Genomic DNA, 13,916 nt, shown 5'->3' with positions numbered 1-13,916 from the left:
TACAACAGTTCTACGCATGTTATCAAGAGAGAAACTCGTAACTTAGAGCGCAAATGGAAACAAACAAATTTAGAGGTCTTTAGAATCGCGTGGAAAGACAGTATGTCACGTTATAAAAAGGCTCTAAAAGCAGCCAGGGCTGAGCATCTCCGCAAACTAATAGAAAATAACCAAAACAATCCAAGGTTTTTATTTAACACTGTGGCTAGATTAACAAATAAACAGACATCACCTGAACAAAATATTCTGTTACATTTTAATAGTAATGATTTCATTAATTTCTTCACTGAGAAAATAGAAAGCATCAGAAACACAATTGTAAATGTACAATCTTTGACAGCGTCTTATGATTCAGCCTCAATTATCGCCCCTCAAGAACAACTACAGCGCTTTACAACTATAGGACAGGAAGAGCTAAATAAACTTATCACTGCATCTAAACCAACAACATGTTTATTAGATCCAATACCCACTAAACTACTGAAAGAAGTGTTACCTGTAGTGGAAGAGCCTCTTCTCAATATTATTAACTCGTCTCTATCTTTAGAACATGTTCCAAAAACATTCAAGCTGGCAGTTATAAAACCTCTTATTAACCCTCAGGGGTCTGAGGTGTTTTCTGGGTCCTGGAGGTGTTCTGACATGCTCTAACATTTGTGCTTATTTCTGTTACTTGTGACATTTTCATGACTAAAGTATTATTACACTGCATTCAGCACAAACTCTGCTACAATAATATGTCAGCAGCATGTATGTAAAAGTTTGTAGTTTTGAGATAATAACATTTATGCGTGGTTTGTGAAAATGACCAAAAAAAAAGTCACTGAAATAATGTCATGAAAGACAAACTAATTATTTCGTCGCAAGGCTTTTGAAAATTGTATCACGTAGCCTAGAATATTTGCTCCAAAACTATGTGAAAATCATCCTGAATACTCATTCAGATAAGACAATATATTGATTTAAAATTTGTATGACATGTTTTGTGTAAGAAAGCTTTATGCGAGGAGGCGTTAACCACCATGAATATTGAGTGTTTCACACCTGAGAGAGACAAAGAGCCTCCCATAATGGCCCTATTAGGAGCTCTCAGGCACTATCATTACATTACCTTGCACAAAGAATGAGGAGATTTAAAAAAAAAAAATGGCTTTTTGATTGTTTGAATTTATTTACAACACAACATCATCCAAAGATACACAACAAATGGCAAAAAGCACATTATTTAACACACTGAACTAAAGACAGAGACTTAACCAGTCACACACCTTTCCTTTCCTGAAACATAGTGCATACCTGTCATTTCCAAGGTGTTTGATTTTTCACTTTACCTCCTCATGCTCATGTTGAAGTCAGCAGGACGGGTAGCTACCTAAAAAATATATATATATATAAAAAAGCTGTGAGCATGCTGATATCAAGAAGAAACCAGGGCTGCATGATTGTGGGAATACATTTTAGATTTCTGGTGAAAATTCCTTTTTAAAATTTACAAAATACACACACACACACACACACATATATATATATATATATATATATATATATATATACATATATATATATTTGTTGTGCCTTGTAGGCATATACCTGCACTGCAAAAAATGATTTTCTTACTTAGTATTTTTGTTTTGTTTCCAGTCCAAATATCTAAAAATTATTAAATCAAGAAGCATTTACTAGAGAAGTAAAATGACATAAGAAATTCTATTTTGTTTTAAGATAAAAATAAAGTAATTTAAGTAATTTTTGCTTAAAACGAGCAAAATTATCTGCCAATGGGGTAAGCAAAAAAATCTGAATTCGAATAGAAAACAAGAAAAAAAATCTTAATTCAAATGGAAACCAAGAATTTTTTGCTTACCCCATTGGCAGATAATTTTGCTCGTTTTAAGCAAAAATTACTTAAATTACTTTCTTTTTATCTTAAAACAAAATAGAATTTCTTATGTCATTTTACTTCTCTAGTAAACACTTCTTGGTTTAAGAATTTTTAGATATTTGGACTGGAAACAAAACAAAAATACTAACTAAGAAAGTATTTTTTGCAGCAGGGCTGAATCAAATAATAAGAACAGTATAGCAGGCATAGTTAAAAAGGAACACTTCAGTAACACTACACTAGAGAAAAACATATTGATTATCATATGTTACTTCAAATGTTTACATCGATATGACGTTATGAAATGAGATTGGAGTAAAATCATGGTTTGCTTTTCAAACGCACGTCGCGCGACTGCGTTTTCAAACTCTCACAGCGCGTGCAGGGGACATTCACTGAAGCATCGAGCAACAGTTCAATGGCAATATGAAGTGTATGCAACAATAACACTAACTAATATAATTCAGGATTATTTCTTACCTTAAAATCGTTCTTGTCTTCAAATCGCGATCTTCTTCTTCAGATGTAAACCCAATAATCTCACAGCATGTCTTCCAAACTCGACGACTGAAGAGGACTGATAAAGTTTGCCGCTTTGTTGTTGAGGTAATGGGGGCGTTCGCGCGACACATGGACGATTTGCATCTCTATATGTTTTGCGCGTGTGGGTGTGGTCACATTAAAACTAATGAGGAAGGGTTAGAGAAACTGAATATCTTGTTGGTTTTATACAAATTACTTAAACAGAGAATATTTGTTTTCGTTTTGAATCAGATAATTTAAAACTACACACTTAAATGATTATAAATATATAGAGCTCACAAATGTGTGACAAGTATTCGCTGAGTTTTTTTAAATGTTTAGAGACATGCTCAAGAAAAAAAAGTTCACGAGACGGAGAGGCAGAAAGCACACCCTGTTTAATTTCTTTATTTTACAAAAGCACAACGTTTTGTTTTGATTGTAAGTGGACACATACAAAAGTAGACATCTCACAGATTCTTTTTTCATTTTTATTAAGTCTGTATGACCACAAATGACGGAGTATTTTAAGTTTATTCAGCTGCTATGTGAAAAAAAACGCGCAAATCACGCCGGCGTGATTGCCGACCCCAGGGGGTTAAGAAACCACAATTAGATCCAAATAACCTAGCAAATTACAGACCCATTTCAAATCTTCCATTTATGTCTAAAATACTAGAAAAAGTTGTGTCCGCTCAACTGTGCTCTTTCTTGCAAGAAAACGATATCTATGAAAAGTTTCAGTCAGGATTCAAGCCACATCATAGCACAGAAACTGCGCTGGTTAAAATTACAAATGATTTACTTTTAGCTTCTGACCAAGGCTGTATCTCAATACTAGTTTTACTCGATCTTAGTGCTGCGTTCGACACTATAGATCATAAAATACTCTTAGATCGACTTCAAAATTACACTGGTGTTCAGGGACAGGCATTAAGCTGGTTTAGATCGTACCTATCAGACCGTTACCATTTTGTCCATTTAAATGGGGAAAAATCAAAGATAACGTCAGTAAATTATGGAGTGCCGCAGGGATCTGTATTAGGCCCCCTGCTATTCTCAATTTATATGCTGCCACTTGGTAATATTATAAGAAAACATGGAATAAGTTTCCACTGTTATGCTGATGACACTCAATTATATATTTCATCACGACCAGATGATAACACTAAATTATCTAAAATGACAGAGTGTGTTAAAGATATAAAATATTGGATGACGTGTAATTTTCTTCTATTAAATTCAGATAAAACGGAGGTATTACTGATTGGTCCAAAAAACTGCCCACAAAACCTCTTACAATACAACCTTAATCTAGATGGACGTCCTGTTACTTTATCCTCTACAGTAAAAGATCTGGGTGTTATACTAGACCGCAACTTGTCTTTTGAAAATCATATTTCAAATGTCACAAGAACAGCCTTTTTCCACCTTAGAAACATTGCTAAGCTACGTAATATGCTATCAGTTTCTGATGCAGAAAAGTTAGTTCATGCATTCATGACCTCGAGACTAGATTACTGTAATGCTTTATTAGCTGGTTGTCCTGCATCCTCCGTAAACAAGCTACAGTTAGTCCAAAATGCAGCCGCTAGAGTTCTTACCAGATCAAGAAAATATGATCATATAACACCAATTTTATCATCTCTACACTGGTTACCTATTAAGTTCCGTATCAATTACAAAGTATTGTTACTGACCTATAAAGCCCTAAATGGTTTAGCTCCTGTGTATTTAAGAGATCTTCTATCGCCATATATTCCATCGCGCTCTTTAAGATCGCTAAATTCGAGGCTTCTGGTCGTACCTAGGATATCTAAGTCCACTAAAGGAGGGAGGGCGTTTTCACATCTAGCTCCTAAACTCTGGAATAGCCTTCCTGATATTGTCCGAGGTTCAGACTCGCTCTCCCAGTTTAAAACTAGATTAAAGACGCATCTCTTTAGCCAAGCATTCACATGATGCATCTCATACCTTTTATACTACAGTTAAATCAGATCAAATGCATTCATATTATGAACAGCAGCTACGCTAATTATTTCCCATCTGCCTTTTTTGTTGTTATCTCGGGATGCCTGTCCCTATAACTCAAATAGAGTTCGTCAGCTCCAGTTATGTATCCAGCCTCTCATGGAGACTTCAGATGCCCCAACGCCTGTGATGAGACGACTCGACGCCTGTGAAGAGACGACCCAACGCCGGCGATATGTTATGCCCTAAATTTTATGATTAACTAACTGTATTTTTGTATGTATATTTTTGAAATACATTTTCTGTGAAGCTGCTTTGAAACAATATGTATTGTGAAAAGCACTATACAAATAAACTTGAATTTAATTTAATTGAATTTCAGGAAGTTGTTCTGAATCTGTCAACATTCCTTCTGATGTTCATTGATGTTTATTTGCTACTGTAACTAGTAGTGAAGAGGAAGAGATGACCGGTTCATCTGTCACACACATTAAACACACATTTTCTTCTAGAAACAAACTTTGTTGTATTATTTTCGTAATCACTGTAAAGCTGCTTTGATACAATCTGTATTATAAAAAGCGCTATATAAATAAAGGTGACTTTATGGTCGTGTGTGTGTGTGTGTGTGTGTGTGTGTGTGTGTGTGTGTGTGTGTGTCTCTCACCGGGGTTGGGTGAGTGCTCCTGCTGAGGGAGCTGTAGTGAGATCTGCAGGAGATCAGGATAGATGCAGGTGTGTGTGTGTGTGTGTGTGTGTGTGTGTGTGTGTGTGTGTGTGTGTGTGTGTGTGTGTGTGTGTGTGTGTGTGTGTGTGCGCGTGTGTGTGTGTGTGTGTGTGTGTGTGTGTGTGTGTGTGTGTGTGTGTGTGTGTGTGTGTGTGTGTGTGTGTGTGTGTGTGTGTGTGTGTGTGTGTGTGTGTGTGTGTGTGTGTGTGTGTCTCACCGGGGTTGGGTGAGTGCTCCTGCTGAGGGAGCTGTAGTGAGATCTGCAGGAGATCAGGAGACAGGAGAGATGCAGGTTTACGACTCCCGATCAGCCAGTGTCTCGTGTGAAGATCTGTGGTGTCAGACGGACCCTGAACCAGCGGAACCAGCTGTTCCTTCTGCCCTTCACACACACCTGCACACACACACAGTAAAACATTAATAACTCTGTAAAATTTGCGCACATTATTGAAAATAATTACATTTTAAATCATGAAGGCCAGTGGATATCACACAAGCAAACTTTGCACTTGAGTTATACTGGTGGAAAGACTCAAACCCCAGTCAATTATTCATTACAGAAAGTAAAATTATAAAAACATTACGCTGCATTAATGCTTTTATATACGCAGGATGTAGTCAGCCGGATCCGGGCTGTATTCAGATCAGATGGTGGACCTAAACTGCGCCTAGACACGACCACAACACATGATGTGACACGACAGATTGACACGAAAGCCATTATGAATCGGGCAGCATTACAGGTCAGAAGTCAGATTGGATCAGAACATTAAAAATATTATCCAGTTCCCTCTGGTTGAAGATCAGAGTCACGCTGGTGTGGAGACGAGTTTTTTGAGGATCAGTGGCGATGGCTGTCGTGTCGATGAGGCCTTCACAGGAGAAAGTTTAGTTGACACAATCTCTGCTTCCTCCATCTGATCTGGATACGGCCCGGATCCGGCTGACTACATCATGTGTTGTGGTCGTGTCTAGGCGCAGGTCCTCCATCTGATCTGGATACGGCCCGGATCCGGCTGACTACATCATGCGTTGTGGTCGTGTCTAGGCGCAGGTCCACCATCTGATCTGGATACGGCCCGGACACGGCTGACTACATCATGTGTTGTGGTCGTGTCTAGGCGCAGGTCCTCCATCTGATCTGGATACGGCCCGGATCCGGCTGACTACATCATGTGTTGTGGTCGTGTCTAGGCGCAGGTCCTCCATCTGATCTGGATACGGCCCGGATCCGGCTGACTACATCATGTGTTGTGGTCGTGTCTAGGCACAGGTCCTCCATCTGATCTGGATACGGCCCGGATCCGGCTGACTACATCATGTGTTGTGGTCGTGTCTAGGCGCAGGTCCTCCATCTGATCTGGATACGGCCCGGATCCGGCTGACTACATCATGTGTTGTGGTCGTGTCTAGGCGCAGGTCCTCCATCTGATCTGGATACGGCCCGGATCCGGCTGACTACATCATGTGTTGTGGTCGTGTCTAGGTGCAGGTCCTCCGTCTGATCTGGATACGGCCAGGATCCGGCTGACTACATCATGCGTTGTGGTCGTGTCTAGGCGCAGGTCCACCATCTGATCTGGATACGGCCCGGATCCGGCTGACTACATCATGCGTTGTGGTCGTGTCTAGGCGCAGGTCCTCCATCTGATCTGGATACGGCCCGGATCCGGCTGACTACATCATGCGTTGTGGTCGTGTCTAGGCGCAGGTCCACCATCTGATCTGGATACGGCCCGGATCCGGCTGACTACATCATGTGTTGTGGCCGTGTCTAGGCACAGGTCCTCCATCTGATCTGGATACGGCCCGGATCCGGCTGACTACATCATGCGTTGTGGTCGTGTCTAGGCGCAGGTCCACCATCTGATCTGGATACGGCCCGGATCCGGCTGACTACATCATGTGTTGTGGTCGTGTCTAGGCGCAGGTCCTCCATCTGATCTGGATACGGCCCGGATCCGGCTGACTACATCGTGTGTTGTGGTCGTGTCTAGACGCAGGTCCTCCATCTGATCTGGCTACGGCCCGGATCCGGCTGACTACATCATGTGTTGTGGTCGTGTCTAGACGCAGGTCCTCCATCTGATCTGGATACGGCCCGGATCCGGCTGACTACATCATGTGTTGTGGTCGTGTCTAGGCGCAGGTCCTCCATCTGATCTGGATACGGCCCGGATCCGGCTGACTACATCGTGTGTTGTGGTCGTGTCTAGACGCAGGTCCTCCATCTGATCTGGATACGGCCCGGATCCGGCTGACTATATCATGTGTTGTGGTCGTGTCTAGGCGCAGGTCCTCCATCTGATCTGGATACGGCCCGGATCCGGCTGACTACATCGTGTGTTGTGGTCGTGTCTAGACGCAGGTCCTCCATCTGATCTGGCTACGGCCCGGATCCGGCTGACTACATCATGTGTTGTGGTCGTGTCTAGACGCAGGTCCTCCATCTGATCTGGATACGGCCCGGATCCGGCTGACTACATCATGTGTTGTGGTCGTGTCTAGGTGCAGGTCCTCCATCTGATCTGGATACGGCCCGGATCCGGCTGACTACATCATGCGTTGTGGTCGTGTCTAGGCGCAGGTCCACCATCTGATCTGGATCCGGCCGGATCCGGCTGACTACATCATGCGTTGTGGTCGTGTCTAGACGCAGGTCCTCCATCTGATCTGGATACGGCCCGGATCCGGCTGACTACATCATGTGTTGTGGTCGTGTCTAGGTGCAGGTCCTCCATCTGATCTGGATACGGCCCGGATCCGGCTGACTACATCATGCGTTGTGGTCGTGTCTAGGCGCAGGTCCACCATCTGATCTGGATCCGGCCGGATCCGGCTGACTACATCATGTGTTGTGGCCGTGTCTAGGCACAGGTCCTCCATCTGATCTGGATACGGCCCGGATCCGGCTGACTACATCATGCGTTGTGGTCGTGTCTAGGCGCAGGTCCTCCATCTGATCTGGCTACGGCCCGGATCCGGCTGACTACATCATGTGTTGTGGTCGTGTCTAGGCGCAGGTCCTCCATCTGATCTGGATACGGCCGGATCCGGCTGACTACATCATGCGTTGTGGTCGTGTCTAGGCGCAGGTCCTCCATCTGATCTGGATACGGCCGGATCCGGCTGACTACATCATGCGTTGTGGTCGTGTCTAGGCGCAGGTCCACCATCTGATCTGGATCCGGCCGGATCCGGCTGACTACATCATGTGTTGTGGCCGTGTCTAGGCACAGGTCCTCCATCTGATCTGGATACGGCCCGGATCCGGCTGACTACATCATGTGTTGTGGTCGTGTCTAGGCGCAGGTCCTCCATCTGATCTGGCTACGGCCCGGATCCGGCTGACTACATCATGTGTTGTGGTCGTGTCTAGGCGCAGGTCCTCCATCTGATCTGGATACGGCCCGGATCCGGCTGACTACATCATGTGTTGTGGTCGTGTCTAGGCGCAGGTCCACCATCTGATCTGGATACGGCCCGGATCCTGCTGACTATATCATGTGTTGTGGTCGTGTCTAGACGCAGGTCCTCCATCTGATCTGGATACGGCCCGGATCCGGCTGACTACATCGTGTGTTGTGGTCGTGTCTAGGCGCAGGTCCTCCATCTGATCTGGATACGGCCCGGATCCGGCTGACTACATCATGTGTTGTGGTCGTGTCTAGGCGCAGGTCCACCATCTGATCTGGATACGGCCCGGATCCGGCTGACTACATCATGTGTTGTGGTCGTGTCTAGGCGCAGGTCCTCCATCTGATCTGGATACGGCCCGGATCCTGCTGACTATATCATGTGTTGTGGTCGTGTCTAGACGCAGGTCCTCCATCTGATCTGGATACGGCCCGGATCCGGCTGACTACATCATGTGTTGTGGTCGTGTCTAGGCGCAGGTCCTCCATCTGATCTGGATACGGCCCGGATCCGGCTGACTATATCATGTGTTGTGGTCGTGTCTAGACGCAGGTCCTCCATCTGATCTGGCTACGGCCCGGATCCGGCTGACTACATCGTGTGTTGTGGTCGTGTCTAGGCGCAGGTCCACCATCTGATCTGGATACGGCCCGGATCCGGCTGACTACATCATGCGTTGTGGTCGTGTCTAGGCGCAGGTCCTCCATCTGATCTGGCTACGGCCCGGATCCGGCTGACTACATCATGTGTTGTGGTCGTGTCTAGGCGCAGGTCCTCCATCTGATCTGGCTACGGCCCGGATCCGGCTGACTACATCATGCGTTGTGGTCGTGTCTAGGCGCAGGTCCTCCATCTGATCTGGATACGGCCCGGATCCGGCTGACTATATCATGTGTTGTGGTCGTGTCTAGACGCAGGTCCTCCATCTGATCTGGCTACGGCCCGGATCCGGCTGACTACATCGTGTGTTGTGGCCGTGTCTAGGCACAGGTCCTCCATCTGATCTGGATACGGCCCGGATCCGGCTGACTACATCATGAGTTGTGGTCGTGTCTAGGTGCAGGTCCTCCATCTGATCTGGATACGGCCCGGATCCGGCTGACTACATCATGTGTTGTGGTCGTGTCTAGGTGCTGGTCCTCCATCTGATCTGGATACGGGTTAGGGTTAGGGTGCAGGTCCTCCATCTGATCTGGATACGGGTTAGGGTTAGGGTTAGGGTGCAGGTCCTCCATCTGATCTGGATACGGGTTAGGGTTAGGGTGCAGGTCCTCCATCTGATCTGGCTACGGCCCGGATCCGGCTGACTACATCATGAGTTGTGGTCGTGTCTAGGCACAGGTCCTCCATCTGATCTGGATACGGCCCGGATCCGGCTGACTACATCATGTGCTGTGGTCGTGTCTAGGCGCAGGTCCTCCATCTGATCTGGATACGGCCCGGATCCGGCTGACTACATCATGTGTTGTGGCCGTGTCTAGGCTCAGGTCCTCCATCTGATCTGGCTACGGCCCGGATCCGGCTGACTACATCATGTGTTGTGGTCGTGTCTAGGCGCAGGTCCTCCATCTGATCTGGATACGGCCCGGATCCGGCTGACTACATCATGTGTTGTGGCCGTGTCTAGGCTCAGGTCCTCCATCTGATCTGGCTACGGCCCGGATCCGGCTGACTACATCATGTGTTGTGGTCGTGTCTAGGCGCAGGTCCTCCATCTGATCTGGATCCGGCCCGGATCCGGCTGACTACATCATGTGTTGTGGTCGTGTCTAGGCGCAGGTCCTCCATCTGATCTGGATACGGCCCGGATCCGGCTGACTACATCATGTGTTGTGGTCGTGTCTAGGCGCAGGTCCTCCATCTGATCTGGATCCGGTTGACTACAGTAAACCTCGAAATAAGCAGAAAAACTAACTTTGGTGTAGATGCCATTCTTCTTTTGATGTTACGAGTACATCGGGTGTTATAGGAAGTGTTCCCGGTTCCGGCTGACCTAATCTATGCAGCCTAACATTGAGTTATAGAAGTCTATAATGTGTTATGTGTATGCTAGGCCGAAGAGATGTGTTTTTAGTCTAGATTTGAACTGACAGAGTGTGTCTGCTTCCCAGACAATGTTAGGAAGACTGTTCCAAAGTCTTGGTGCTAAATAGGAAAAGGATCTACCGCCGGCAGTCGATTCTGATATTCTAGGTATTATCAACTGGCCGGAATTTTGAGATCGCAGTAGACGTGAAGGACTATAATGCGTTAAGAGCTCGCTCAAGTACTGCGGAGCTAAACCATTTAGTGCTTTGTAAGTAATCAGTAATGAATTAACTGTTCCACATTTTTCATTGAAAGCATATGTTGTAATTTAGAAATATTTTTAAGATGGAAGAATGCGGTTTTACAGATGCTAGAAACGTGGCTTTCACAAGATTATTTAAACCATAATAGTGCAATTCCACGAGATCGGCCTGTAATTGACTAATTCTGTAGGATCAATTTTTTTTTAACAAGCGGTTTAATCATAGCTAGCTTAAAGGTTTTTGGTACGTATCCTAGAGACAAAGACGAATTAATGATATTAAGAAGAGGATCTATGACATCTGGAAGCATCTCTTTCAGCAGCTTAGTCGGTGTAGGGTCTAACATGCACGTTGTCGATTTAGATGATTTGACGAGTTTGCAAAATTCTTCCTCTCCTATAGCAATGAATGAATCAAATTTACCTCAGGGAGACTACAATGCTCTCCACGATGCGATGCTGTATTAGACGGTGGCATAGTTATAATTTTCTCCCTAATATTATCAATCTTGTAAGTAAAGAATCTTTTTCGTTAGTTTAGCCACTGTTTCAAATAAATACCAAGGATTATGTTTATTTTCTACTAATAGGGTTGAAAAATAAGCAGATCTAGCAGCTTTTAAAGCCTCTCTGTAAGCAATCGAGCTCTCTTTCCATGAAATGCGAAATACCTACGTTGGACTATTATATTTATAAATATCTTTAATATATATATATATATAAAATAACTAAATTAAAAACTTTTTTACAACAGAAATGAACCATCACTGAACTTACTTAAGCTGGACTGTGATGCCGTTTTCTTCTAGAAACACACTTTGTTGCATTATTTTCCTGTTATCTCTGTAAAGCTGCTTTGAAACAATCTGCACTGTAAAAAGCGCTGCATAAATAAAGGTGACTTGACTTGAAGTTTAAACAGTAAGAAATTCTATACTACAATACAAATATTTTACAATGTCTCTTGCATTAAACTAGGAAGTGAAATCGCTCTAATCCTGTACAGTATCATCAGAGATTTTAGCAGTGAATCACTGGGACTCTAAGCAACCAAATCCTGGGAATGAGCCATAAAAACACAAACATGTGTGTGTGTGTGTGTGTGTGTGTGTGTGTGTGTGTGTGTGTGTGTGCTCTCACCCAGTGTTCTGGCACACACTTTCACGGCTCCCAGAGTTCCAGAGACACACAGCAGCGCTGGCCGCACACACACCTTCAGCTCCACACGCTGAATACACAACTCCAGCACGGGAGCGACACACACCGGCTTCACACCTGCTGAAAAACAGACCCGCCTCGCATCACGTGTGTCAGCAGCACAGATGCATGATGGGAACTCAGGCACAAAACACATGACAAGCATTCATTCATGTTTATCACTAATACATATCTAGTGCTGTGTGTGTGTGTGTGTGTGTGTGTGTGTGTGTGTGTGTGTGTGTGTGTGTGTGTGTGTGTGTGTGTGTGTGTGTGTGTTGGCTTTGCCCTTTGGGTGTTTGATGGGGTGTGTGACCTCAGTGACCTCCAGCTGTTTGCTTGTGCACCTCTGCACCTGCGCGCACACACACAAACACACACACACACACACACACACACACTCTCTCTCACACAGACACACACACACACACTCTCTCTCTCTCTCTCTCTCTCTCACACACCCACACACCCACACACCCACACACACACACACTCTCTCTCACACACACACACACACATACACACACACACATACACACAACAGGAGGGCATTTTTGAGGTTTGAGGTTGTGCACATATGAACACATCTGGAGTATGTGCGTGTGTGTGTGTGTGTGTGCGTGTGTGTGTGTGTGTGTGTGTTTAATCTGGAAAGTGTACATTTAGCATGCGGGTTTTTCATGAAGAGAAGAGAAGAGAATGTGACACACACTCACACACTCACATGACTGTTTCTGCATGAATGCGTCTCATATCAGACAGATTCCTCTGCTGGATTTCACGGACACACGACTCACACACAAGGACAACACACTCCATCAAAACAAGGACACACACACAGTGTGAAGTGATCAAACAGACGCTCCTCACTGGAGTTCACTGCCGTCATTATGAAACACCTCCATCAAGGCACTCTCACACACACACACTCTCACACACACACACTCTCACACACACACACTCTCACACACACACACTCTCACACACACACACTCTCACACTCTCACACACACACACTCTCACACACACACACACACACTGCGAGCTGAAGGAGTTGCACAGGTGTGTGTGAGGTGCAGGTACCTGTAGTGTTGTAGGCGTGGCTAATGAGGCTGTCGCTGATGCCGCTGCAGGCTCCGCCCCCCAGTGTGTGTGTCCAGCTGCGATACATGCACTGTAGCAGCAGCACCTGCGCACGCGTCGCCTGAACACACACCTGCGGCAGCTCGAACACACACTCTCTCACGGGGACAGAGGCCTTCCTCGCCCTGAGGAACACACACAGAGATCAAGATCGTCATCACAGGGAGATCACGGTCACACACACCCTCCCTCCATCATACTGAAGACACTCGTTCTCCACACACACACACACACACACACACACACACCCTCCATCATGCTGAAGACACTCGTTCTCCACACACACACACACACACACACACACACCCTCCATCATGCTGAAGACACTCGTTCTCCACACACACACACACACACACACACACACACACACACACACACACCCTCCCTCCATCATGCTGAAGACACTCATTCTCCACACACACACACACACACACACACACACACACCCTCCATCATACTGAAGACACTCGTTTTGCACACACACACACCCTCCCTCCATCATGCTGAAGACACTCATTCTCCACACACACACACACACACACCCTCCATCATGCTGAAGACACTCGTTCTCCACACACACACACACACACACACACACACACACACACACCCTCCCTCCATCATGCTGAAGACACTCATTCTCCACACACACACACACACACACACACACACACACACACACACACACACACACACACACACACACACACACACACCCTCCCTCCATCATGCTGAAGACACTCATTCTCCACACACACACACACACA

The 13,916-nt window shown here is 45.4% G+C and overlaps 1 protein-coding gene across 1 annotated transcript in view; it reads right to left on the bottom strand.

The window, feature by feature from the left end:
- Positions 1-13,916, bottom strand: part of vps13b (vacuolar protein sorting 13 homolog B) — a 214,153-nt gene that overhangs the window by 149,300 nt on the left and 50,937 nt on the right. The window contains exons 17-19 of the mRNA XM_079624835.1: positions 13,090-13,274; positions 11,950-12,084; positions 5,320-5,496 (exon numbers count right to left, since the gene is read on the bottom strand). Of these exons, the coding sequence (XP_079480961.1) occupies positions 5,320-5,496; positions 11,950-12,084; positions 13,090-13,274 (497 nt within the window). The remainder of the gene's footprint in view (positions 1-5,319; positions 5,497-11,949; positions 12,085-13,089; positions 13,275-13,916) is intronic.

The sequence above is a fragment of the Phoxinus phoxinus genome, assembly GCF_949152265.1.
Source record: "Phoxinus phoxinus genome assembly, chromosome: 10".
Lineage (NCBI taxonomy): Eukaryota > Metazoa > Chordata > Actinopteri > Cypriniformes > Leuciscidae > Phoxinus > Phoxinus phoxinus.
Note: the sequence above shows the minus strand (reverse complement) of the source record. Positions and strands in the feature narration are given on the sequence as shown.